We start from the raw sequence: 27472 nt of genomic DNA on the forward strand, positions 1-27472 counted from the left end.
TATTGCCATCCGCCAAGAAACCACGCGCACCGGCTGCTCTTTCGGTGGCAGCTCTAGCAGCCAACGTCAAAAAGATTCACGGGCCGGATAACAAAGGTTTGACTCCCCTGCATTACGGTGTGTCTGGGCACACCAGGCACACCCCGTGCGCACGCCTGTGGTTTCAAAACATCTTAGGGAGGCCAATGCCTGAAACTTGTTCTGGCCAGATCCTTCCTTCCAGCCCACCCTCTCCTCCACTTGTCTGTGTAGGAGGCCAGGGACTACATGGGCTGGGGGGATTAAGCCCTTCTTGCCTCTAGAGGTGAGTCCCTCCAGGTTGGGGCAAGGCATATTGGCAGAGAAGTGTGGAGACACGTGGCAGAGAAGTGTGGCCTCTGCTAGGCCATTGCCTGTGCCTTGGAGAGAGGACTCTGCTCTCCCCCACTGCGACGGCACAGCCACCCCTTGCTCACTGGCCTCATGTTATTCTTTCAGAATAAGGCAGCTCAGAATCAGGCTGCCCATTCTCCTCTGATATTTTGCCTGGCTATGGTCTGAAATGACTTTAATCTACCTAATTTCTCTTCCGATGTAGGTGTAATGTGGCCATCACCCTACTATCCAGGGACCAGCCCAGAGAGTCCTGTATGGCTCTGAATTCCCCCTAAAAATTCCCTGCAGTCCTAGCTGAGTACCTCAGTTCACCTCCCTGCCATCCTCCCTACCACAAACACACCTCTGGAAAAGCCTCCCACTCAGCAAGCCAAGCCCATGCTCCCTTGTGGCTAGCGCCATTTCTGAATAACCTCGCCTTAGCTCAACGAGCCGTCTGTTCCTTCTCTCAAAGCCGCTCTCTCTGGGACGGGCCGTTCACCTGGCACTTCAGAGATGCAGCGTTTTCCAACCAGCTCAGAGCAACATGAACACAGACTGCCTTTTTTTTTTTTCCCCCTCCAACAGGGCACCTTTTGATTTTGCCCACAGAGGGGACGGGCATGGGTAGAGGGTGTGTGGGACGAAATCAGGGAGGTCTGGACTCTGGAGTCCTTGTCTTGATCTTGACCCATCAGGGGAACAGTTGTCAGATCCTGGAGAATGAACGGCCTATTCGGGATTGAAATACCTATGGGAGTTGGATTCTTCTGTGCATCACCAAAGAGGAAAAATTCACATTTGAATTGGATGTCAGCTAAGAGATACTCAGAGCTACTAATCTAAACAGCTTTGGGGGGGAGGAGGGGTTCCTGCTATGCTGAGCTGTGTCCCCCTGCTCTCAGGGGGCTGGCAGCTCAGTGTGTGGTGGGAACCAGGCCCTTAATGGATTAACAGGGAACGTCCACCCAATGGGGAGTTGGGGTTCTATGCTCTGTTCAGTGTTTCACCTGTGAAAACAAGGGTTGTTCTTAGGAGTGGGTAAAAGGTCGGTACCTGGACTTCCTTTCCAGAGGGCAGTCGCCTTTCACAGTCCCCCCATTCATCCACATAGTCAAACAGCCCAATTGTTTAGCTCTTCAGTGCACTCAAGGAAGAAAAACTGGGGGAGGGAATGGAAGGGGGGGGGGCGTTCCCTTAGAAATTCCCTGGAGAAAATAGCAGGATAAATGTTGTGGCTGGTTTCTAGTTGCTGTCTTTGTTCACAGAGTTAGCTCTGTGTGTGTTTGCATGTACAACACACACTTGGAGATCTGTTTGGATGGTGCTGTTCCTTTTTATCTACTTGGCTTCTGCTGGTTTCCTGGTTTCAGCTGAGATCTTCGCTGTTGTTGGCACTAATAGTTTTAAGCATCTGAGCTGGGCAGATGCGCTGGCCCCAATTCTTGGGGGCACCTGAGTTCTGCTCAGTGTGGAAGCAAAAGTGCCTATATGCCATCCTTGCTATCCCCTCATCCCCAAGGATGCTGGGGACTGGTTCCGCCCCTGACACAAGTTAGAGCAGACTCAGAGCTGCCCTAATGAATGCTGGCTGCAGCAAACCACGAAGGGCTATATATGCCAGCCAGGGATTCCTCTATGTCAGGGGGCAATCTCAGCAGCCCATTTAGGGCATCTTTCCAGCTCCTCTGTGTCACTCTGTAGGTGCTGAGGGGACACAGTGGGCCCATTTGTCTCCCTCTCTGGGAAGTTTCTGTGATTCAAGACACTGATGAGCTCATAATGTTGTAAAATCACATTTAAACACTTTAAGAGTAAATTACAAGGAGCCCTAGGTGTGTCAGATTTCCCAGCTGGCATGGTTCCTTCCTCCATGTTCAGGCTCTTTATTGTTTTATTTTTCTCCATCTCTAGTCATACATGAAAAGCTACAACCTGAAATTCAGGTTACTCCTGTCACAAATGCTCCCAAGAGTCCCTTTTCAAGCAAGACCATAATCCATTCCTGTCTTTCACACCTTCCTGGAAGATCCAAGGGGGTGGGGGACAAAACTTTCCAATAAATAACGTTGATCTCCAAACAACCTCCCAGAGTTGTTCCAGTCTGTGCAACCAGGGTGACCAGATGTCCCGATTTTATAGGGATAGTCCCAATAGTCAGGCTTTTTCTTATATAGGCACCTATTGTCACCCACCCCCTCTCCTGATTTTTCACACTTGCTATCTGGTCACCCTATGTGCAACACTCCTCGGTGACAAATCCTTTTGTGCCCTCCCCAGTCAGCGAGTCTTCCGCTGCCACCATAGCAGGGAAACCCAAACAAGGCTCCAAATGAAAACGCCCTTCGCTGCAGAGACTAGACCACCGCTCTCTTTATATCACCACACTGGTAAGTTCCACCGTTTGATTTATGTATCTCAGTTGGGCTGTTTTAGTTATCAGGTCTTCGGGGTATTGGGCAGGTTTTTGAAAAACAGGTGCCTAAAGTTAGGCTCCCGATTAGTCCATAGCTAGACACCTCAATCAGTGGTCTGATTTTCAAGAGTGGCAGACAAAGGAAGCTGCTGGGTGCTCAGCATTTTTTAAAATCAGGTCACTTATTTAGGTCCCTGACCGTGGACTTATGATTCCAAGGAGCCGAAAGATGGTCCTGTGGTTAGAATGTAGGCCTGCTCATGAGACCTGGTCTGCTACACAATTCCTGCATGACTTTGGACAAGTTACTTTGGACCAGATTTTTAAAGGTATGTAGGGGCCTACCTCCTTTAGACTTCAATGGGAGTTAGGCACCTAAATATCTTTAAAAATCTGTCCCTTTAGTCTCTCTGTGCCTCACGGTGATATTTGTACTTTCCTGCCTCTCAGGGCTTTTGTGAGGGTCAATCCATTGGTGAAGCAGTCATTTGCTGTGGTAATGGGATTCTGCTGCATCCTGATTGAAATATGGGGCAGTATGATACCTAGGGGGTGTGCACAGATGTCTGCATATGCCCTGATAGTTGCTCACATGTTTGTCTTGCAGTATACTGAATGCCTGAAGAGTAAGCTGCTACAGGACAGTGGAAGCGAACCCACCGCTTACCGATGAGATTAGCGCTAGGGAGGAGCTGCCCATGGGGGTGCAGGGAGAGTGGGGGCCCAGTGCACCCAGCTGGTGAGTAGTGGATGAGCTGCTGGGAGTGTGGGCTGCTGAGTAAACAAGCAGCAGCTTCCTCTGTTCAGCAATATTGCTCTGTGACCTTAGAAAATCTGGAGATTTGGAACAAGTGCCAGATGTAGTAAACCTCGAAGCCCAAGTCTACTGGTGGAGGTGAAGATTGTGGGAATGAGAGTTTTAGTTGGAAGCCTCCTTCCTGGGGAGTTCTGAGGGGGGTAGTATCTACGCTGGACTTGAGGCCTGATTGGTATGGAGTCTCTTCTCTCTGCTGGTAGTTTGTGAAGCTTCAATAGAACTTTTAAGTTGAGAGTTGGTTGGCGTTGATTGATTTGGAGAGGAGCTCATGTTAGCTCTGTTACCCACACAAGTTAGGGCTCCCACTCATCCTACCCTCCCTTGTGGGCACTCAGGGAATAAGGGACTCAACTCTCCCTTTCCGTGGGCTCAGGGTTCACCCCTATTTCCAGTGGACATATGGCTAACACCATTCTCGATGGATTCAGGGCTCTACGGGTCTGTAGGGCCTTTTACCAGTGAAAGAACCTTACACAGAAGTATCCTTAACCTATATTTATTAATAATTGATCAACAGAATAGCAGGGATTGCTGTTTGCCAGAAGCTGGGCATGGGCAGTGGGATGGATTACTTGATGATTACCTGTTCTGTTCATTCCCTCTGAAGCATCTGGCATTGGCCACTGTTGGAAGACAGGATACTGGGATAAATGGACCATTGGTCTGATCCAGGATGCCCATTCTTGCGTTCTTATGCTCTTAGAATACACACGCTAAGCATACAATGCTTGCCACTCCTAAAAAGACAGATGAACTTTTCTCGATGGCCAGTCAGGATTAGATCATCTGTGGACTCTGGTTTCTGCACAGTATGGTCAGCAGGGTGTTGAGGTCTAGCAGTTCTGATCTTGGGCTAGGGTAGCCCACGCTGAAAATGCCAAAGTCAGGGCAGGCTGCAAAAGGAAAGCAGATTCTCCCAAATCTGGTGGTTAACACTGAAGTTATATTCACCAACCAGTCACAAGCAGTGCTCCTGATTCCCCACACTGGTTATCAAGAAGCCCAAAAAAGAAATCACACAGTCCCTTTTATTGCATTTCAGTCTCTGGCTCCCAATCAGCAAGTAGGTCCAGTAAAGAGATACATTATTTAAAACTCTTTTCCTTTTACAAAATGTTCTTCTGATCCCCCAAAGGGCCAGTGACATCACCAGATCAATATTAGTTTGAATCTTACCCAAAATATCATGCTGCCAGCCAATCCTTTAGTATCTAAAACTAAAGGTTTATTATAAACAAGAAGAGAAATGTTAAATGGTCAAAGCAACCAGATACATACATATGACTTCAAAGTCTATGTATATTAGATTATTAGCAGTATTAGTGAGTTTGCTGGCTTGTAAAGTTCCTCTGGAGTACATCCAATACTTGGATGGATCTCTCAGTCCTTTGTTCAAAGCTTCAGCTTGTAGAGCATTTAATCCAGAGGTAAGAAGCAGGATTGAAGACAAAGATGGAGATGGTACAGCTGCCTTTTATATCCTTTGCTATGTGGCTTGTCCCAAACACAAGCTCACATCACATGGGCATGGAAAAGCACTTAGAATCCCCTGTTCACAGGCATGTCCCTACATGTTCTTCTGACTCATAGGTGTAACTCCTGGCTTCTCTCCCTTGGCGCATTGTATAGCTGATTACCTTTGATGGGCCATCAAGCAGGCTAGATAGTGCTGATGCTAATCTGGTGGTGTCACCCAGTAGCACAACAAATTTTAGACACAGATATATCACACAAATTGATAACTTACAAAACAAAAAGGATACATACATATAAAAAAGATTATCGTACTTAGCAAATTATAACTTCTCCTTTGATACCTGGTATCTTGTAAGATTCATTGCAATTTTGTCATATTGGTATTAATAATATTATAAATGGTCACTCATATTTCATACAGTGTCACAGAAGATATAAAAGTTTATTATATCATAAAAACCAAGAACACCTTACGTCCTTGTGACAGGATTTTGAAGCAGCAGATAAAGCTAAAAATTCATCCATGTTTTAGAAGATGGCAACCTTAATATACTGCAATTGAGGAACCCCATATTAATAATGAACCTGGATAGCACATTTTGGCCAGGTCTTTAATGATTCTTCCCATCTAGTTTTGTTAATCTAATTCTACCACAGCTGATGCAATGAAGGAGCCTCTCTTTGATCTACCACTTTGGCCTTTAGTAATGAACAGGGAAGTGAAGTAATTTATTTTAGCCCAACAATGGAAAAAAGCTCCAGGGGAAGGTTTTCTTTCTGCTAAAGTTTTTCAGGAGAGTTTTGATTGGTGGTCAGCAGTCTTGGCTAAATTATTTACTGTCATTAATCATACTGGATGGATTCCATCTGACTGGAAGTCTGGTATTATAGTTCCCATTTTTTTTTTAAAAAAAGGGGCATAGTATCCTGTTTCATATAGATCTATTCATTTGTTAGATGTGGCAGGGAAAATGAATTCCAGATTTTTACTATATAGCTTGAAATATGGGCTTTAGAGGCTAATTTATTACATGAAGAGCAGTCTGGCGTTAGGGCTGGTAGAGCCACAATTCATAATTGTTTTATTTTATCCTATATGATTTATAAATATACTGTGATTAAAGGTAGTGGATTTTATGCTGCTTTCATAGAGCTAAAGATGGCATTTGATTCTATTAACTGAGACAAACTTTGTGCAAAATTAAGAATGGGTATCGATATAGGACTTTTATATATATCGAGTGCTCTACAGCAGGCAATATGGCTAGGGTAAGAACTAAATTCAATGGAGAATGTATGAACGTTTTCCTTACTTCTATGGGAATATGCCAGGAATGCCTTCTAGCACTTCTTTTTAATGTATATATTAATGATGTTGTGGATGTTTTAAAGAAAGATAATCTCTCTCCACGGCAAATTAAGAGTAGCTCTATTGCTATATTATTATATGCTGCTGGCATGGTTGTTTTATCGCAAACTCCAAGAAGCCTCTGCCAGTTATTGTCGTGGTTTCCTTCTTGTTCTAATTCTCAAGATTTGGGTCTCATTTATAATAAAACCAAGGTCATGATTTTGGGGAAGAACCCTCCACAAATTGAGTGGAAGATAGAAGGCCAACCTTGTAGAACAAGTCTCTGCCTTTAGTTATTTAGAAATAAAGGTTAATCATTGGGCTATTGGTTCCCTTATCAGAAAGACTTCAAACAAAAGACCCTTAGCTTTGCTCTAGGTGGTGCTCTGTTTCACCAGCTCATATGGTGGGAAGACAGTTTCTTCAGCACTAAGAATTGTTAATGCAGAAGTAACATTGCAGATGCGCTACAGAGCCAAAGTTTGGTTGAGAGGCCTAAATTTTGGCCTTAGGGATTGCTCAAAATAATTTTTAGAAGAGACTTTTAATTCTGCCAAATTTTACCCCGGCCTTATTTTTACGTGCCAAAGTGGGTGTTTTTCTGTGAGTAGTAGAGCTTGTGTTACTTTACTTAAATGTTAGTCTAAGATCTGTACTTTTCCAGATTACAGATTGCCCTATTTTTGTTTCAGAAGATGGAGGAAGAACCTGTGTACTCCTTATTTCCGTGGTATCAGACCCTCCAATGTATTATAGGCTTCGGTGGCATTTGCTTCTGAGTAAGCGTATTTTGTAAGATCTCGCTTTGTCTCCTGCAAGGCGTCTTTGGTTTGGCTGATAGAATATCCGTGGTTTTCTTCTGAAAGCCAAAGCCCTGTGGGGGCTTAAGCAAGGAACAGCGTCTCCTAAACTCAGAAACTCTTAGTTATGGTGGCAAGAGCCAGCTGCAGGAATTCATGCTTCTCAGCTACATAGCAGATGACATGGGAGCTAGAGAAGGGGTGAGAGGACAGTGCAGCATGTATTTGGCTGGATTCCGAGTTGGAGCACAGTCTCATGGGTAAAGTAGATCTTCATTCTATTCCTGACACCACCAGTGACCCATTGCATGACACAAAGAAGTCGTTTCCCTTCTCTGTGCCTCAGTTTCCTCATCTGTAACATGGGGTAATGATACTGAGCTCCTAGACAACGGGCTTATGAGAACAGAGTCACTAATGTCTGTCAAGCGCTTTAAGATCCTAGGCTGCCGGATCTCAGCGCAAGGCCCATATTCACTGCCAGCTGAGGTCATTGTGGCCGTTCCTTGCTGGGTTCCATGGCAGGACAGGTGCTTTTTTCTGCCCACTCCCTTGCCCCAGCTTTCATCTTTACACCCAGAACCTGGCATCTGCCCATGATAGCGGCATCCAAAGAGCAAGGGCAGCAGAAGGTCCATGGGCAATTTGCCAGGGACAAGAACTTAATCTGTGCCTCCCCCACCCTCCTACCCTGCAGTAGTGTGTGGACAGACCTGAAGCAAGGGGTGATGTTAGTCTTCAGGGCAGCTCAGAAGAGTGGATGGTGAGTAGTTACACCTCCGCTTCTAACGTGGCTACAACCAGGGATTAGCTGGACGAGTAACACAAACTCCTGGCTGTTGAGCAGGCTTTCTGAGCCCCAATAACAATGAACACAGGACCCAGCCCCTTTTCTTTGAGTCTATCACTCTATAGGGGTTGCGATGCTGGGACTGCAGAGTGGGAGATAAGTAACTAACCCACAACAAAGATTCAGCATAACCAGGGACCCCTGAGAATCTTAAATGTTTTTCACTTTATTGCAGGCTAGGAATCTTTGGGGAGGAGTGTTTCTGCGCAGAGATGAGCTGTTCTCCTGGACTTGCCTAATACACACAAGACACCAGCCTCACCAATACAGGCAGCTTCTGTGCATCTTAGTGCCCCCTGCTTGACGATCAGCCTTTCCTCTTCCTGAGATGCTGCTCTCCTTCCTCCCTGTAGCTCCCCCAGAAACAGGCAGGGGCAGAGCTCAGGCACTGTCTTTCAGCATGGATAAGTTTCTAGCAGCAGGATTCTATGTGCTGATGTCCTGCCTGCTGAAGCATCAGGGATCCTGTTTGCTTCTGATTTGTTGCTCTGCCATCAGGACTCAGACAGTGCGTGGAAGCTGTCACCTCAAATCTCTGGAAAGCTGCTTCTAATGTAACATGGAAAATGATTATCTGCTCCCAACTTTCAGCAAAATAAACATTTGAAAACTTTTCAATTCATCTCAAATTGAAGAAGTCGCTTCCTGGGAAAAAATCTAAACTGCTGCCCAATAACAATGCTTGGAGCTCTGCTTCCTCCTCCAGATCTTAGCTGAGCAAAAAATAATTGTCCTCACCCCTTCTTTCAGGCCAGACGCTGCCATCCTTTCTCTCTAAGGGTTTATTGTCTACACTGCAGTTGGAAGTGTGATTGCACTTGGGTAAGCTTACCTGTGCTAGCTTTTGTTGTCAGCTGGTAGTGCGTGTTGTCTGTGTGATCTCTCTGTGTGCTGTACCAGCTCTGTGCAGATAGCTGACCCAGCAGACCTCAATAGTTTTACCCAGATAGATCACAGACTCGGTTCGGTGGCGAAGGTGCTCGGCCAGGTTTATTGTCAGTGACGCATGGTACTAGCTCCCTGTCTAACACATGTATGCTCATTACAACGGATTCAGCTCAGTCCGCAGCTGCACTCTCTGCTACCTCCTTGGCTGGACAAAGATGCCCCCTCCTATGAGTTCTCTTTTATACATTGATACAAACAAGTTACCTATTACAGTCCGGACATAGTTAGTTCCCGACCCTGTACCTAGTACCTGCTGGTTTGAACAAAACACCTCCATCCATTATCCTGTCCTTCCAGCCTTGTCCTTACGCAGGGTCGGTGTGTTCCTGAACCATCTCCCACAGGAGTGTGTTTATATGAATATCCAGCACCTAGTGCTTAGACGTGCCTGTGTTTTAGCAGTGCTAGCTGTGTTCATGCATCAGTCAGTGAAACTGTAAGCAAGCATCTGCTTTATGACAGGGCCTGATTTTAGTTCATAGCATGGCTCTTACTGACTTTGGTTCAGGCCTCAGGCCTTGCCCATGCCCCGTGCCCCAGGCCCTCTCTCTCCACTACAGCTTTAATATAGCTACCGTGGCTAAAAATAGCAGGGAAGACACAGTGGCTTAGGCTTCAGTATAGGCTAGCAAGATGAGAACATACCCAGGGTCCTCAGCGGGTTTGTGCAGCCTGCGCCAAAGCCCACGTCTTCATTGCTATTTTTAACCATGCTAACTAGATTCAAGCTAGTGCGGGTATGCCTACCCAGGCTGCAATCACCCCTCCGATTGCGGCGTATCGTATGTTGCTTCTGCAGTGAGGTACTGCTCAGTGTAAGGGTATCCAAATCGGGCCCTTCACCAGTTCAAATCCATTGCTGCTGATGAGAAGGGGCCAGCCTTGCTCACTCACAAAATCCTACTCCACAAGGCGTCCCTGTGTAATCAGGGGGCCACTGGCTCCGTGTGTCAGGCTGACTGTGGCAATCAACATTAGGCATTTATTTCTCCTGAGAAGTTCAAACTACTGTTAGTAACATTTGTGGCCAAGGAAAGCCCCATCTTCCCCTGTACCCACAGGGATGAGTTGATTCGCACTGTTATTACTAGCACTGGCATTGCTGTGTCCCTCCTCCACGCTCCCTGCTGTTTGTTACTCCACCTGTCCTGGCCTGGGTAAGATCTTCAGGGCAGGGTCCGTCAGCTTGGTTCTGTGAAGTCACTAGACAGTGTTGGGTGCTGTACAAACACTCGCCATGAGTGCAAAGCGCTGGTTATTATTTTAATAATACACAAGGAGACGTTGCAGAGCTAGAGCCTTCCCCCGAGGACTGGATATCGTCTGCACTAGTGACCCAACTTTGATTCTTGTGGTCTCTAAGTCCAGCTGGGGCTCCCTGCGGGACTGGCGGGGAGGCAGGGCAGTGTATGTGGGTGGGAAGCTCGCCCCATCACTGCTAGGGTTATACCTGTTCTGTAGGGAAAGTCCCTGCCTGTTTGGCACATGAGCTTCAGTCCCACACATCCCTTCTCCTGGACGCGCACATACAGCTTTACCAGGAACACCCCCCTTCCCAAGCCCTAGACCCAGGTGAGTCAGCAGCACAGAGGGATGCTGTCTGACAGCACAGCAGAGCCCTCTCTCTCTCTCACACACACACAGCGGCTGGAGCTGTGTATACATCAGGACAAATTCTGCTATCTGTGGAGAAAGTGGCTGAAGGCTAGTGTCATTCTTTGTGCTGGGATTTGCACCCTGTGCTGCTCCACCTGTGCATTTAGTGTCAGATTAGGGGTTCGATGCTTGTAGCAAAAATGGTCATGCGTCTAAAACAACATTCAAAGCCAGGCAGTGTCTGGAAAAAGTCTCTTTATTAAAGGGATTCAATGCCAGGCAACAGTAGCCTCTGTAACAGATTCAGCTCCACTGAGGAAGAGGAGGCTTTGCTGCACCCCTCTGCTTTCATTCTACAGCACAGATGACGTCACAGGTGCTGTGGGCCTATAAGATCCTTGGTACGTGGTGGTCATTTAAATAAGGGTCAGGAACGGAAGAGCTCAGGCCCATTTTCATGCATGGTACTCCCCTGAGAACACCCCACTGTTCGACCAGCAAAGCGTACACCCCAGATTATAGGGAGACACACTCCCCCCAGCAGTGGTGCTGTGCTGAAAGCGTGTGATGGGGTTCAAGGTCACACCCAAGCAGAGTTCCCTTGTCACATAGGAATGTGGCTTTCATAGCATCATAGTGGATAAGGACTAATGAGGGGCAGATTCTCGCATCTCCTCTCTGATCCCCCCATATAAAATTCAGCCGCCATTATAACACACTTCAAGTACAACACTCTCTGGCTGTCTCAGCAGTTGGAGATGGAAAAGACCTAAAAGATCACCCATTCCATACCAAGAGGCTACTACAGGCCATCTAATAAGGAAGACCCTTTTAATGCTGGTACATCTGTGGTATAGTCCTGCACATATTTTGTAGCAGGACTTTTCCACATGGTCAGCTTGCAAGGCTGCACCCCAGTTACTATTCAGTGACCCAGAGCAGGTCGTCAGATGGGATTCAATTGGCATTGTTCCACTGATTTAGCTGATTTATACCAGCTGACTTCTGTGACACATAACACAGGTGATGAGCTGTCCTTGAAGGCCTTGATCCATTATGCAACATGAACGGACGGAGGAGTCTATTTTGAGGAGGAGACAGGCATCAAAAAGGAAGGAGTCAGAGATAACAGCACTGTCACAATCTCATGATGATTTCCCATCAAATGGAATCGTCATCACATGAGGCACTTTCTACAACACATTACGTGTATTCTTTAAAACAGAGATTTTACACTAGCCAATTCTCTCGCCTTGGGAGAGGAATAAAAATGGCCCAATGCCTAGTTGGCTGGGAGTAGGTTGGCAGGGCTTTGTGAAAGCTGGAGTCGCATGAACTGAGTGTGCCCTGATGCAGAGATGCCTGTGTAGACTTTATTTTCCAAGGTTCCCAGTGAAAAGGAGAGAGAAATGTCATAAAAATCTTCAGCGTGTTTATTGTCAGGATAGAGCTTTATATATATATATATATATATATAATAGGTGTTTAAAAATATTGCTATCCTGCTTTCAGAATTCAAGATATATATACACATATAGATTTATAGATTTTTTTGCTATTTGATTAGAAAAAGATAATGACAAATTCTGCAACAATTCTGCCAAAATCAGGGTTAAAAGGGATTTGATCAGGAATATCCTAGGTGTGTTTGAGCATCTTTTCTGTCTGACATTTTATTCTGGGCTTTTTTACCCTCCCCTTTTAATTGAAATAAAATATTACATTTAAATTCCTGTGCAATTAAAGCAAAAAGCTTCAGAGGCAAAGAGGTTGCTGCAGGTGCTCTCATTTCACAGTCAGGATTAGCAGGACAGCCGAGGGATATTCCCACACGGAATGGGAGGAAGGTAGAAAGTATATCGGAAGTGACCATAATTCCTTCCCCCACTTACACGGAGTCTAGTTATAGCTGAGCAGGAGCTGAGCTACTGGAAACATTCAGGATGGAATCGCCTGCTTCACAAAGCATTTTGTTGCCTGATGGAAGCTCTCGGCTCTGCACAGGAGCCTCATTGGAGAAACTTGTGGCCAGCGACTGTCAGTTAATGGCAGTGCTTTAGAAGATGCTGATTGTGCTGATTGTCTCCTCTCTGAAGGTCCAAACTGACCCCATTCGTCACACCTCAGCTGGACCCTGTTAGTTCAGAGGAATGGAACAGCATCAAAGGCTGTGTCCACTCATTTTCAGAACAGAGTTTGGTTTTTTTCACACTTTGAGTCCCCATCAGGATTTTGTGATAAAAGAACAAACAACGACCCTTTACAATAATCTAGGAGTAACAATGACGTGTAGCTACAGTACATTCCGTCCCTCCCTTCCCCCTCCCTCCCCCCGGGTTCAAGTGCAGCCTGGCCATATGCAGGGATCATTTCTTGTTGGCAATCTGGTTTTCCAAATCTTCGAGTCTGGCCGTCATCTGAGCGAGTGGTCGTGTTAAGGAAGCTGACACAGAAACAAGCCAGTGTGGCCTGCTGGTGGGAAGAAGGCCAGGGGACTTAGTGCTAGGTTATGAGGGTCTCAGCCCAACAAAATAGGGCTAATAACTAAATGCACTAATATTTCCCACGCACTAAATGAAGAGAGTCCTCCTTGGTGTCTGCTGGAGCCATCCTTTTCCTGGGAGGCCCGCACCCTGACAGAGAGAGATCTGTGATAGGCCCCTGGTCACAATTTAAGTCTTCCCCAGAACAGCTTTTGGACAGCCACAAACATGAGCCTGTCCCCAATTTGCATTCATTTCCCCCCTGCCAGTAGAGACCCAACAGACCTAAAGATCCCCTTTATTCTTCCGCTCACCCACAGCCCCTGTGGTTCAGTAACCTCTCCCTCCAGCAGGAGAAAGCTGGATACAGCCCCCATAATCCATTGACACAGACCCAACACCCAAGGCCCCTGCTGGTGACCCCAAAGGATATGTTTCTCTGTCAGGTTTTCCAGAATGGCCACGGTGTTTGACTGGAACTGCACAATGGCCTCACACTCACAGGGGCTCCGGATCTCGGTCTCGCCTTTGCCCTCCTCTGAAAAACAAGATTGTGAACAGCATCAGGCACCCTCCATCCATCTGCAGCACCCTCTGAAAAGGCTTGATGGGCATTAACCACAGCTCTTCTGGGAGGTGGCAACTACTCTCCCCATGTCATAGATGGGGGGGTCTGGAAGTGATTTACCCAAAGACATGCAGGCACTCAGCAACAGGGCCAGGAATAGGAGAGAAAGTGTAGTGGAACCCAGGAGTCCTGGCTCTCAGCCCTGTGTTTTATCCACTAAACCAGCCTTCCGCTTTCCTCAGCCCAATCGGTTTGGATGGAATATTCCATATCAGGTGAAAACACCAACCCCTGTGGGGATGTCAGTCTCTCTGATTCCCATGGACCAGTGACACATTGAGGGGGGGCAGGTGCCGGCCTGGGGGTGGGCGCCGGCTGGTCCCTCCTCGGAGGAGCCGCTCCCCACTGTCGCAGGCGACCAGGGTCCGACGGCCGCGCCAACCCGAGCTCTGGCCTGCTGGCAGCCGAGGGCTCCCGCTATGGAGGGAGCAAGCCTCCTCCCGGCCCCGGCCCCTCCGCTCCCATGCTGGGCACAATGAGGGATTCGGGGGGACCAGAGCCCGTCACACACACATCCCACCACCAGGCGGCCTGGGGGCATCTGCCCCTGTCACTCCTGCTCCCAGCCACCCTCACCACCCCCGCAGCAGGGGAGGAACGGGTGGGAGTGGGGGAGAGCGGGAAACGGGCCTGCAAACAAGCCCTCTCCTGCCCTCCCCCTGCGGGACACTAACATCGCCACTGCTTGCTGCTGCCAACAAGGGGGGTGGGGGGTGCAAAAGAAAGTATTGGTCCCTGGGCCCGGAGACTCACAGTACGCCACTGCCATGGACACCCCCCACACACATTAATGAGAGCTATGCCAGTTCAGTGAGAGGAAGAGAGCGTGTTAACAAGGGCTATGCATGTGCCATGCATGGCATGTGCACTGATGAGGGAATCAATCCCTTTAGCTTTGACATCACAGTTAACTCTTCTTTTGTAGTGCCCAGCAGAGCCCCCCGCTACCCTGCTGCCCTGTGATTTTATCAAGTCACCCTCTGCAGTGAGCTCTCAAGCCAGGCATTTCTAAGGCCCAGATAATTCTCCTAACACTGTATCTCTGCTTATCTGAAAAAAAAAAACCCAGCAAGTTTATCACAGGGAACACGTAACGTCAAACAGTCCTGGACAACACGCTCCCATTTTCAGGTTCTCCATATTTGCCAAACGAGCTTCCAGGCAGCGCATCCACGGCAGATAGATATAAAAACACACAGGCCGCGGCAGATAGATATAAAAACACACGGGTTAGCTCTGTTGCTAACTATGGAAGACTTGGATCCTGAATGTCACAGATGCCACCATTCTGCCTCTGAATTCCTGCCTGCAAGTGCGTCACAATAAGAAAAGCCACCATATGCTACAGGCACTTTCATGCAGCCTCCCTAACTCGATCATTCACATATTTTCATTGCTTGGCCAGGGAAAGGTCTGTAGAGAATAAACTGAGTTGTTTCTGTTCTCCCAGAGGAGGAATGTCAGAGCTCTACTGCAATAGAAATATTAAATAATAATCAAGGTCACACAGCAAATCAAGGCTGAGGGGCCTGGCCCAGCCGGGGTGAAGCCACTGCACCTACCTGGGCAGATGTTAACTTTGAGGTTGTCGACGATGTGCGTCATGGTGCTAAAATCTGCGGAGTACGAGAAATGCTGCTGCACTGGCTCAGAGGCGATTTCTCTCAGCTCCTCTTCAACAGCTTTTCCAACCCCCACTGCGAACATGCTGATCCCTGCGCAAGGGAGTGAACGATGGTTCTGTACAAGTTGAACATGCTCTATGGGCAACCTGGACTCGATCGCCCCGGAACATGCCCACACACAGCATGTTCTAGAATGGCATTCGAGAATGACATCAGCTGTGCCAATGTTGCCACGGTGCTAGTGACTATAGTGCCCTGGCTGCTTCTGGGAGCATCCTTTGAAAGTGGCAGCCACGTGCATGGGCCAGCAGGTAAGTTGGGGTAAATGCGAGGGTTTGGTCAGGATGGCCAACCCTTCACTTTCTCTGCCTCAGTTGTAAGCTAATATGTATATGATCCTATTGAGAGCCAGCAGGCTATGCGTACCAGGGACCGGGTGCGTCAGCGTGCCAGACACCGAGAGGCCATGAGCATCTCGTGCTGCAGGTCCCCAGGAACCCCCCAGCTGTGTGCAGTGAGGGGCAGCTGTGGAAAACCTGCCTGGAATGCTGGGTGCATGGAGAGCATCCCCGGAGTCCCACCCACGCAGAGCCAATGAGCTGTGACACCTCCATGATTTGTCACCCCTTTCCCATTGCACCCTCACCTGATTCCTTTGCTTTCCTGGCCCATTCGGAGATATCATCCTGAGAGCGCCCATCAGTGAAGACCAGCCCAATTCTGGGAATGCTTTGGGACAGAGGCCTGGCACCTTCAGCCTCTGAGAAGCTGTGCTCTAGCATGTGCTTGAGGGCCAGGCCCGTCATGGTGCCCTTCTCCATATACTCCACCTTCATCACAGCCTTCTTGATGTCTTCTGCTGTGTTGTACTGGTTGAGTGGGAACTCAGTGCGCACACGGCTGGAGTACTGGACTAGCCCCACCCGCGTGCCATGGGGTGACACATCCAGGAAATCCACAATCTGGTTCACAAACTGCTTCACCAGCTCAAAGTTCTGAGGCCGGACGCTCTTGGAGCCATCAATCACCAGCACCAGGTCAACATGGCCGCTTTTGCACCCTGCACCAAAGGAAGAGGTGAGAGGTTAGACGGCACCAGCCCTGCCTCCCGAGGGCACAATGCGAGACCTTAGAGAGAGCAGATGCCAGGTGTGGGGTGGAGCAGAGTTAATGGCCTCTGGGATTCAATAGGGATTCTTCCCACTGGATTCACTGCTGAGCTATTTGCGCTGGCTACAGCTGATGCAGGAAAGCAGGGCGAAGTACAATTGGAAAAAACGTGGCTACAATGCCACAGCCCTGAGACACAAGGTGGAGGAGGTTATATCTTTCATTGGACCACCTTTGTTAGTGAGAGAGACAAGCTTACAGAGAGCTCTTCCTCAGGTCTGTGTAAAGCCGGGAAGCTTGTCTCTCACCAACAGAAGTTGGGCAAGTAAAAGATATTCCCTCACCCCTCTTGTCTCTCTAATATCCTGGAACCAAGTCGGCTACAACTACACTACAAACAGCCCTGAGAATTCACTTCCACCTAGGGTGCCCAGATGTCCCAGTTTTATAGGGATAGTCCCGATATTCAGGGTTTTTTCTTATATAGGCGCCTATTTCCCCCCCCCAGTCCCTGTCCTGATTTTTCACACTTGCTGTCTGGTCACCCTACCTCCACCTGACCCCAGAGATTCTTGGGCACCCTTGTCAAAGCTCCCCAAATTCTCACCCCCAATAACTCCCTCGGAGGGCCCTGTGCTTCCTTCTCACATCCCTTGCAAATCTCACATTAACACCCTGCACTGTTGCCTCTGCCCCTCTGGCCAAGGAGGACCAGATGGTAACGTAACCCTTCCATTCACAGCCAGTCATCCCCTCTCGGTTAGCCAGAGATCTCTCTCCCAAGAGCAGCAGAACTGCCTTCTCTACTCCCAGGGTCTGTGTTAGCCTCCCCAGCACATTCACCCCTTTGTGCCTCACATCCCCCATTCCTCTCCTGGTCCTTTTGTGCCCAATCCTGCCAGGCACGGAGCTGTGTTGTTATACAGCAGTTTCCTTGGTGGTGAGCCTCCTACTGTATTTTCTAACCAGAGACCCCCCTGGAACTCCTGCCCCTGTTTGGGTTGTGGATGTGAACAGGAGCTGGCAGGTGATGGGTCTGGAAAAAAAAGCCCAGGATCAAGCACTCCTGAACCTTAAGGTGGTTTGAAATTCCCACCTGAATCCAGATTAAATTTCACATCTCGAGCTGCCCAGTTCTCATTAGGAGCACCTTGAATCTGGGTGCCAGTTGCTACAGACAGAAGCCCCATACTTTAAGGGTCCTGCCCTCAGGCCATGTCCCAGATACTCACTGTTGCATGTCTTTCCATCAGCCTGGAGCTGCTGTCCCTCTGGGCAAATGCAGTGGTAAGAGCCAATAGTGCTGACACATTTAAACTCACAGCCATGATCTATCCCATTGCAAATGTCACTGGCTAAAACACAAACCAAAGGGACAACGACACCGTGTTACAGAACACGTCATTTCCTGTGTGATTACCAAAGAAATGCCATGCAGAGAATATCCCCTTCTCCGGGGGAGGGGGCTCCGTGGAGCTGTAGAGATGAAGCTGATACACCCACATGCACCAATGGGAGCTGCATGAGCAATTACTAGCTTGCAGTGAGGTCAGTCCCTCCTTGCAGATGCTGGGCTGTTTAGCTGCCTGGTCTGCACTGACAGCTCTCGTTCAGCTCAATGGAGCTCGGGTCTGTGTATCCCAGACCTTGGGGGGGTTCAGAATTGGGACCCAAGTTTTGCAGGAATTCATTCTTCTTGGGACTGTAAAGGAATCAGTGGAGCCACCAGCGACCCGTCCCTACCTCCTGGTGTGACCTCCAGCCACACACTGGTAAACTTCGCCTCCCCCCAGTACACTAACGTGCTGGAAGGACATTCTGGGTAGTGACATGCAGCTAAGCACATCAACCAAAAGGACGCATTATGGTGAGACTTGCTTGGATTCTAAGGCTAGCAGCCCGCCGGGGCTCTCTGGCGTTACGGTGCCCACTGCAGCAGCGATGCAGGTGCAGCACTCACTCACCTTGGCATGTCTTGCCATCGGCCTGCAGAGTGAAGCCGTCGTTACAGCGGCAGTAGTGGCCATTCAGGATGCTCACACACTCATGCTGGCAGCTGTGGTTTCCAAAGTTGCAGTAATTAATCACTGGAAAGGGAAGGAGACACACAGGAATGGCCTGGTGAGAGACATCAGCCTTGTCAAGCTCACCCCTGGCCCTTGCAAAGAGCTGGAAGGCTAACTGGCCATTGCTGGGCCTGTCCCCGAGATGGGCTGCGCTGGTCTTTTACCAGCTCTTTGCTGCCGCTTGTCCTCAGGCCCAACAAGGCTCTGGAAATATGGGGCTCCCAGAGATGGCTCGAGGCCAAGGCCCTGGCTCAAGATGGTGAATTAGCTCAGAGCACTGTTGATAGAGGACAGGGGTCTATTGACAGCACGCACGGGCCCTGGAGATCCCTGCTCATCACCAATGCGGTACTTGCTGGCCTTCCAGTCTGGATACAGCATCTCTGCGTGGGCCACCTCTCTAAGCTAAATCGCTCCTTGTGGACTGCTGGGAGCAGGTGAGCAAGTATGGGGATCGGAGGCCTGTTCCAGGTTCCAGACTCTCTTCTGCCCTTCTCCCGCATCTCCTGTCATGAAGGAGCCTCAGGCAGCAGAGCGCCTCAGGTCTGGGAGATGTAAAATGTCGCAGATGCTGGAGAGACTGATGGTTGGGCTCTCCACAAGGGCTGACTAGAAGAAGGGGAGGGCAGGGGGAAATGCAGAGAGGACATGGTGAGAAGGAAGGGAATGTCTGGGGTGATGAAAGGAAAAGGACAGAGAATGAGAAAGACAAGGAGAAGGCCTGGAGGAGACAGTCACATACTGGTACAGGTCTTTTTGTCCTGGTTGAGGTTGTAACCTGTCCGGCAGCGGCAGGTGTAGGACCCATGAGAGCTGACACACTGGTGCTCACAGCCATGCTTCCCATCAGCGCAGGCATCAATGGCTGCAGAGGAAAAGGAACCACTTTCTTACCCATCCCTTCACCATCTCCTTCCTCAGTGCCCCCATATAGAGGCCACCCTCATCTCTGCCCTGCTGGCCTCAGAACAGATATGTGTCCAAAACAAGGGTGGGGAGGCATGACAGGGGCATCACGGTCAGGGCTGGATATTCTTAGGGATCTCCCACACGCACCCTGACAGGGGCAGAAAGACAGGACCTGATGGCCTTTGCGGGATCATGCATTTACAGCCACATTTCCAAAGCACAAAGCCTAGGCATTTTGTCTTTTGCTCGTTTGAATGCATATTCTCCCATCCCAGCAGTAGGTCTGGTGACATTGTGCAGGGATCATGTACAGCGTTCATGTGTATTTCTGACAAGGGTCTGTGTCCCCATTTAGTCTCCCACCGCATGGACCCCAAATGAAAAGATTCTGCAACTGTTGGGGATTATGTTTCAGATGAGTCATTCCCATCTCAGCAACACACTTATCACCTAGCAAGAGAACAAAGTCCAGTCTGCAGGCAGGTCCTATTGCTGTCTGCAAGGATTCTTACCGCAGACCTGAGGCCATGATCAAAAAGTACTAATAACTAATTAGCGCTAGTACCTATGTCCAGCACAACACCAGCAAGTTAGTCAAATGGGAGGCAGTGTGGCCTAGTAGGTAGAACACTAGACTGGGACTCAAGAGACCTGTTTCTATTCCCTGCTCTGCCCCTGGCCTGCATGGTGACCGTAGGCAAGCCTCCTTAGCCCTGTGATTCAGTTTCCCCATTTGTAAAACAGGGATATACAGGCCTCCTTTGTAAAGTGCTTTGAGATCTAAGATATAAAAGTAGATCAAATAAAATATGCTCTTACGGGAACACGTCTTTCCATCTGTGTTGAGCTTGTAGCCACGGTTGCATTCACAATAGAAGGAGCCTGGGATGCTGACACAGGCGTGCTGGCAGCCATGGTCCATCTCTGTGCACATATCCACACCTGAAAGACACAGTTGGCCATGCTGGGGATTCACGAACTCAGAGCATGTGTCAGGCAATCTATCTAAGTTCCTATATGGTCCCCATCACTGCAGTATCTGCTGATGGTGTTCAGGTCACGGCTATAGGTTGTTATTACTTACATTCTCCGATGTTTTCATTCCCGAAAGCATTTCGGATTGATTTCCAACCTACGTGCACACAGAGACCACTCACACACCACTGGGGGAATGTGACAGCTGCCAGCAGCATACTGTTGACACTACTCTGGATCCTTAATAGCCGCACAAGTTAGCTATTATTTCTTGCTAAAGTTCTCCATGTTGCTGATAATGCACATGCTAGTTGTTTAGGATTTCTTTAGCTAAACAAGGTTTTGGGTCTCTGAATCTTGAGACAAAGGACTGAAGAAATGTTCCAATCTCAGCACGTATCCTGGAATTGGGAAAACCCATAGACATAGTAAGATTCAGGACTTGTCTACATGCAGATTTACACCAGTTTAACTAAAAGTGTGACTTTACACTGATATAATTAAACCAGTGCAAAAGGCTGGATGAATGCCTTAAATTTTGGCTTAAGAATGGCCATACTGGGTCAGACGAATGGTCCATTATCTAATCCACTATCCTGTCTCTAACAGTGGCCAATGCCAGCTGCTTCAGAGGGAATGAACAGAACAGGGCAATCACCAAGTGATCCATCCCATCATCCAGTCCCAGCATCTGGCAGTTAGAGGCCTAGGGACATCCAGAGCATGGGGTTGCATCCCTGACCATCTTGGCTAAAAGCCATCGATGGATCGATCCTCCATGAACTTCTCTAATTTTTTTTTAATCCAGTTATAGTTTTGGCCTTCACAACATCCCCTGGCAACAAGTTCCACAGGCTGACTGTGTGTTGTGTGAAGAAGTACTTCCTTAAGCCAGGCTTACTTTGGTTTAAGGAGGCAGTGTGGCCTAGTAGATAAAGCACCAGTGGCTCAGGAGACCAGCTTCTATTCCTGACTCTTCCACTGGCCTGCTAGATGACCATGGGCAAGTCAGTTTCTTTGTCAAGTGCTTTGAGATTGACTGATGATAAGTTCTGTGTAAGAGCTGGGTATTATTAGCTGTAGCAGTTTAAGCTGAGTAGGTAATGGCTTGTTTTGGATGACGAGTGGCATATTGCAGTTTAGCTTAAGCCATTACTTGAGCTTTTGCATCGGTTTAACTAAACCAGTGCATGTTTGTGCATAGACAAAGCCTCCGATTTGGCCATGAAATGGATATTGAGATAGGGAAACACTGGGAACAGGACAGCAAGCTGAGGGGGCCAGACATTAATTCACAGGGAGTCAAGTTTCCCACAAAGAAAAGCTGACTGTGTCCTTTTGTCCTTTCGCTGAACAGTCACTTTAGAAGTTGCAAGGTCACAGCAACTGGCTGCAACACAAGTTCCCAGGCAAAGTCCCCAAGGCTCAGTATCGTCTGTCAGCACAGGAGCTGCAAGCAGGTCCCAGCCTTTACAATTACTGACATGCAGCAGTGCAAAGCAGCTTGCAGTAGGAACAAGCCTCCTCTCTTCAGGCCAAGACCAACAAGGTCTTGCAAGGAAGCAATACCAGACCAGGTTTTCATTAAATGCAGATTTACAATGGCATATGGGAAATTCTCAGTTACTGCACTGCATGTGTACGCCAGGTAGCGGGGCAGGAAATCTGCCCATCCAGAACTACATGAAGCAAGCAAGATTCCAAACCTTGCAAAAGGCCTCTCAGACAAACTACATTTCTGAGCTCTGTGATCCCTCTCACCCCTTCACTTTGGGGGAAACCAGCTCTATGTTTCTGTGATTTAACATCCATATTATCACTTGATTTGAGCTGTTTTCCCCCACCCCCAGCAAACGCAGCTCAGAAATGCTATGTAGGGCAGATCAGTCAGGCTGTAGGCAGGTAAATGCGCTGGCTTATGAACTGTTTGGAAACTTTCTTTAATATTATGTACAATAAGGGGTAAGGGTGAGAAAAAGAGAGACTCTCTTTAAAGGGACAATGTCAAGGAGTCTGACATGAGTGTTCTCTCCTCATTGTCTGTAGCAGCATGGCAGGAGCATCAGCATCACATTTCCTCTTCTGTGCTACCCTTGGCAAACAGTGCTCACTGACAGCTCAGTTCTTAGACAGCAGAAGTTGACGTAGCAACAGGCTGGTTTTGTTCTCTTAGGGCGTGGTTTGAAGCCCACTGATGTCAACAGAAGGAGCCTGGGATGCTGACACAGGTGTGCTAGCAAGCAGGATCCAGCTCTGTGCACCTGAAAGACACTGGTCTTCACTCAAGCATTTTTACAAACAGGTATAGTGCAGACAGATGCTCTGCGAGCTTCCTACACAAAGACCAGCCAGTGCACCTCAGTCCTGGCCCTGCATCCGTGCCTGCTCTTCCTGTCCTGTTCCTCTCAACTGCACTGCCAATGACCTTGGTCCTGATGCTGCAGCACCTCCAGCTATCCCAGTCCTGGGCACCAACCCTCAGTTCTTTAACCCTGCCCTTAGAGTTCGCTCTGCTCCTCCAGAATTGGGTTTCTCCGGAGCACAGAGTCACAGCTGCTCTGAATTGCATCATGGTTTTGTGAGGTGGGGGAGACACTCCCTGCACCCATGATCTCAGCAACGCTCCGGAGGCGAAAGACAGGAGCAGCTGCCATTCCCCACACCGCCCAGCATCTTGCCAGCTCATGTTTCGTTCCATCCCCCCACATCTGAGTGGTTAAACCCAGGGCCCGTCTGGTCCCACAGCAGGCTGTGGCTAGTGTTCTGCCCCCTTCACTCACCACACAGCTTGTCCTGAAACTGTTTGCCGAACTGCTGGATCAGATCGAAAGATTCCACCAGGAAGACGTGCTGCTCCAGTGGGTGGGAGGCCATGGCTCGCAGGGAGTTCATGTCTGCCCGCTGGACACCCACGGCATAGATCTCAATGCCAGCATCCCGTGCCTGGGCCGCCACCTCCGTCACACGGTCCTGGGGTCGCCCGTCTGTCACAATGACAGCCACCCGGGGGATCTTCTTGTGCAGCGGGCGTGCTCCCTCCTGGACAGTGAAGGCCACTTTCATGGCGTACTGGATGGCGAGCCCCGTCATGGTTCCCTGCGCCAGTGGCACAATGCTGTTGATGGCCTTCTCCATGTCAGCCCGCTTGAAGAAGGTCTTGAGGGAGAAGATGTTCTGCACTTGGCTGGAGTACTGGATGACCCCCACCCGCGTGGCGTTGGGCCCCACGTCCAGGTTGCGGATGATGTCGATCATGAACTGCCGCATGGTCTCGAACTCGAAGGGGCGCACGCTGCGCGAGCTGTCGATCACAAACACCATGTCCAAGGGGCCAGTCTTACATTTTACCGCTGGAGGAGGAGAAAGCAAAGAGCTGGTTTCATCTCCCTGCATTTCTGTGTTTGGGGGGGTGAGTGGGAGCTGGAGGTGGGGGGAACATTATTTTTTTCTTCTCCTTCAGGCAACTTTACAGTCACCCCCACTGTATCAGGCTGCATAGAAAGAGCCCCAGCAGGTGTGTCTAGGGGAGGGGGGAAAGATCAGGCTTGGTGCAGCCCCTCTTATCTCTGGGGTAACAGTTCCATGGAGATAGCAGGAGTCACAGAAGAACTGGATCAAAATACAGACTGAGTCTGGAACTCCTCTGAGCTCCACGCCATTACCACAGCGATGAGTGAGACGGGACCTCAGCAGAGGCTGGAGGAGATGGATGTGCCAGACTGTCTGTGTCATCCCTGGGTCGGGGGCTCAGTGAGCCAAGGGCAAGTCTTAACCTTCCCAGGGCCACCAGTAGTGGCAAAGAGTCCTCAGCTGCCCCAATGCCATGGGGGGCTCAGGGAACGAGGGACTCCCAGCAGCTGCACTCTTGCTGCAGAGTGAACAGAGAGGACATTCAGGTGTTAATAACGACCCCCACTGTTCGTGGCGGCAAGGCGGGAGGCAGGGGGGTGGAGGGGCACAATATTGGCCCATGCTTAGGAGAGACATATGAAATCCCTCCACTCCGTGTTTCACTCTCTCCTGATGGCTCAGGGTCTCCCCTGTGCAGCTCTCTGGGACAGACCCTCATGTCTGAGAGAAGCTCGAAGCTTTCCTGGCTGAGCTTGCCTGGAAATTTCTGCCCCTTCATCCAAGGCCCCAGACTCTGCTCCCAGCATCTGCCGCCAGCATCCTGAGGGCTGTGATTTTGGCTAGCAGAGGAATGTAAATGAGAGAGGCCCAGCACAGCCAACACAAGGGCACAGGTCTGGGCAGCCCAGATGGACTGGCACTGACGAGGCACCAGCAGGGGCACATGGGGCTCACAGAAGATGTTCATAGGCCCTCTCCTCAACCCCAAGCCCTGCCTGTTCCGGAGACTGCCGGAAACAGGGACACCAATCTGCAGCCACTAGGGTCCCTCTGGGCCGCACAGAACTCAGCCCCCACAAGCTGAGTCCCCTGGGTCTGCTGCTTTCCCCTTTCAGGTGGTGCTGCCAGAACAGCCATGCAGTGAGGATTATTTGTCTCTGTGGTGTTTAACTATCCCTGGGCAAACGCCAGTGGGGGGATGTTTGGCTGATTGGAGCCCTTTTAATGTTCCTCAGCAAATAAGGTTGAACAACACGCCTGAGAAATCTCACTGGCCGTGCCAGAGCTGTGCCCGGGGCGTCTCAGGCAGGCAGAGCTGCTCAGAGGCTTTGGTGATGGTGATTCTGAATAAATAGAAGTGGCCTCTTGATCCTGGCAGTTGAATTCCACCCCAGCTCTTCTGAACCCCATTCTGCCACTCACAGACTTTAAGCTCAACCCTGTGCTGCCCCCAGGCTGCTCAAAATTATGCCTGGCTGTCTACGGTCTCAAGAGACCTTCCACCCGCTGGGGTTTGCCAGTGCACAGCAGGGTCCAGCCATACCCCTTCCCACCCTCAGCTCCCCATGCCCGGGGCTGTGAGGAGAGGGAGGTGTCACAGGGCAGGCTACTCTGGCTTTATGCCACTCAGGGATTCCCCCAACACTGGGGATTCCCTAGCTGACTCTTTAACCAGCTTTACAGTCCCTTGGTGCCACCAGAGTAGCACACAAGGGCCAGAGCAGGCCTCGGGATTGAGACCTTCTTCTCCAAACTCACTTGTAAGCACCCCAAGAAAGATCCCTTCCTCTCGGTCAAATTTAAGTAGAAGTTAACCCTTTGCTCACTGTCCCAGCTGTCAGCCTATCAGTTATTAACCCCATTCTGTTCCAAGGAGGTTATAATTTGGCTGCAGATTCGCCTATCAATCTATCAGCTTGTACAAAAGCATTTTATAATATTTTTCAGGGAAATCAAACCAGTTCAGTTTTTCCTGACTCCCTGCTGTGAGAGGTCCTGTTAGGGAGAGGCACGGACATCTCTGCACCAGCTCATGGAGTCAAGGTACATAAAAAAATGTTACCATGCTTGTCTGTCTGGGCTCTTGCAATTAATGAGGCATCACGTCTCTCTACACAGGCGCCACCTCTGACCAGTTTGTGTGTGTGTAAGAGATGGCATAGCCCTTTAGCAGCTGCAATAAAAGGCTCCACAAGCATGAGCGCGTCACAGCTTCTTCTAGTGCAAACATTAAATAGTAATAGCATTAATTAGCATTAGCGTGGGCTATTCTTTCATTCTCCTACAAGTCCCACATTGCCTGGATTTTTATCATGCTTTGCAGGCTCCTGCCCAAAGACAGTTTCCGTTCAAGGCAGAAAATGAGACAATGAAGCATAAAAATAGACACAGACTTCTTAAGAAGAATCCCATAATAGATGAGCCATGTCAAATGGGCCAGAGCTCCCTTTTGAACCCAATCGGTGCATGCAAACAGCAGCAGGGCTTTGCATGTACAATGTCTGGGAGTATGTGTGGTCTGATTGTCTGTTACACGGGCCTTGGAGAATCTGACCCTAAATATTAAACAGACACATGCAGGTCCCATGTCTGCTGCCCAGAATCACCGGTGCCATCTTTATTGCTCCCAAGTGCCTGGACGTCTTTGATACATCCCATCTGTTCCATATGGAGTCTTTGCCACTCCTAGAACTAATGTAGCAACCTCGGCCTACGGAGAACTCTGGATGGAGTTTTCACACCTCGGGCACGTGCTGCAGTGGGACTGGCTAGGAGTTCAGATCTCATCTAGGCCTTGTTCTTGGAGTTTGCTTGGCTCCTTAATTACCGCTACTCTGTTAGGAAATGTGCTGTCACAGAGAGAGGAATCAGAGCTTTTCATAGTTTTTCACCTAGTGCTCAGCTCATTTCCAGAGTCAGGTTCTGCCATGCTGATGGGTTTGGAAGCAAGAGCTGATGATTTCTGGGGTACCCAGAGACTCTAGCTAGCTGTAGGGTGTATCTGTTACTCTGATTTACACACTTGCACATCTGAACCAGCCAAGGCTTTGGGGCCTGGCTTATGATTTGCACAGTGTTGGCCAGCTACTCACCTGCAGGCTTTGGTCTGGCTTCTAACGTTGTTAAGATGAGCAAAAGGAGAGGAGCAGTTAGTAGCAGCTTCATCATTCAGCTCCAAAACCCCGCAGCTGCTGGAGGCTAGAAGTTTCGCTGCAAGGAGGGGACAGGGAAATCACAGTGTGACTCTGAGATGTTTATAAGGCAAATACAAACATATACTGGGAGCTGAAAAGTCAGCAACAGTCACTGCCCTGGCCCTGAGTGAATGACCCAAAATACCAACCCGCAGGAGTCTAAGTGGATCCACCAGCATTTCAAAAAGATGTCTGACTGGTAATTATGGGAAAAGGTGGGAATTCAAGCCAGTGACAGGGGCGGGGAGGGGAGAGCCAGCCAAAGATCAACAACAGATGTTAAGGATGAGATTTCCAAATATTAGGTGATTCAGACACTCAATTCCAGTTCATTTTAATGGGAACTGGGTACCCAAATCCCTTAGTCAGCTTTGAAACCTCAGCCTAGCGCACCAGTAGTTGCAAACCAGCACCCTAAATTCCTCTTGATACGAGGGTGAGTTTTCCCTTTGTGGTTTAGCAACATCATTGCAGTTAAATTTCATTACAGTTGGTGATGACACACCGAACAGAAAGAGCTGAG

The 27472-nt window shown here is 49.1% G+C and overlaps 1 protein-coding gene across 1 annotated transcript; it reads right to left on the reverse strand.

Annotated features, from left to right (window-relative positions):
- Nucleotides 1-12045: 12045 nt before the first annotated feature.
- On the reverse strand, nucleotides 12046-26902 carry MATN4 (matrilin 4). Its single transcript, XM_067554649.1, has 8 exons — nucleotides 26848-26902; nucleotides 23185-23754; nucleotides 18419-18541; nucleotides 17687-17809; nucleotides 15991-16404; nucleotides 15282-15434; nucleotides 13525-13629; nucleotides 12046-13033 (listed from the first exon to the last, which is right to left on the reverse strand). The coding sequence occupies exons 2-8, from the start codon at nucleotides 23723-23725 to the stop codon at nucleotides 12975-12977; spliced, it is 1518 nt and encodes a 505-aa protein (XP_067410750.1). The 5' UTR covers nucleotides 23726-23754; nucleotides 26848-26902; the 3' UTR covers nucleotides 12046-12974.
- Between the last annotated feature and the right edge of the window lie 570 nt (nucleotides 26903-27472).

This window comes from Emydura macquarii, unplaced genomic scaffold (genome assembly GCF_026122565.2).
Source record: "Emydura macquarii macquarii isolate MOO-44397 ecotype Brisbane River unplaced genomic scaffold, CSIRO-AGI_Emac_v2 contig_1483, whole genome shotgun sequence".
NCBI classification, from domain to species: domain Eukaryota; kingdom Metazoa; phylum Chordata; order Testudines; family Chelidae; genus Emydura; species Emydura macquarii.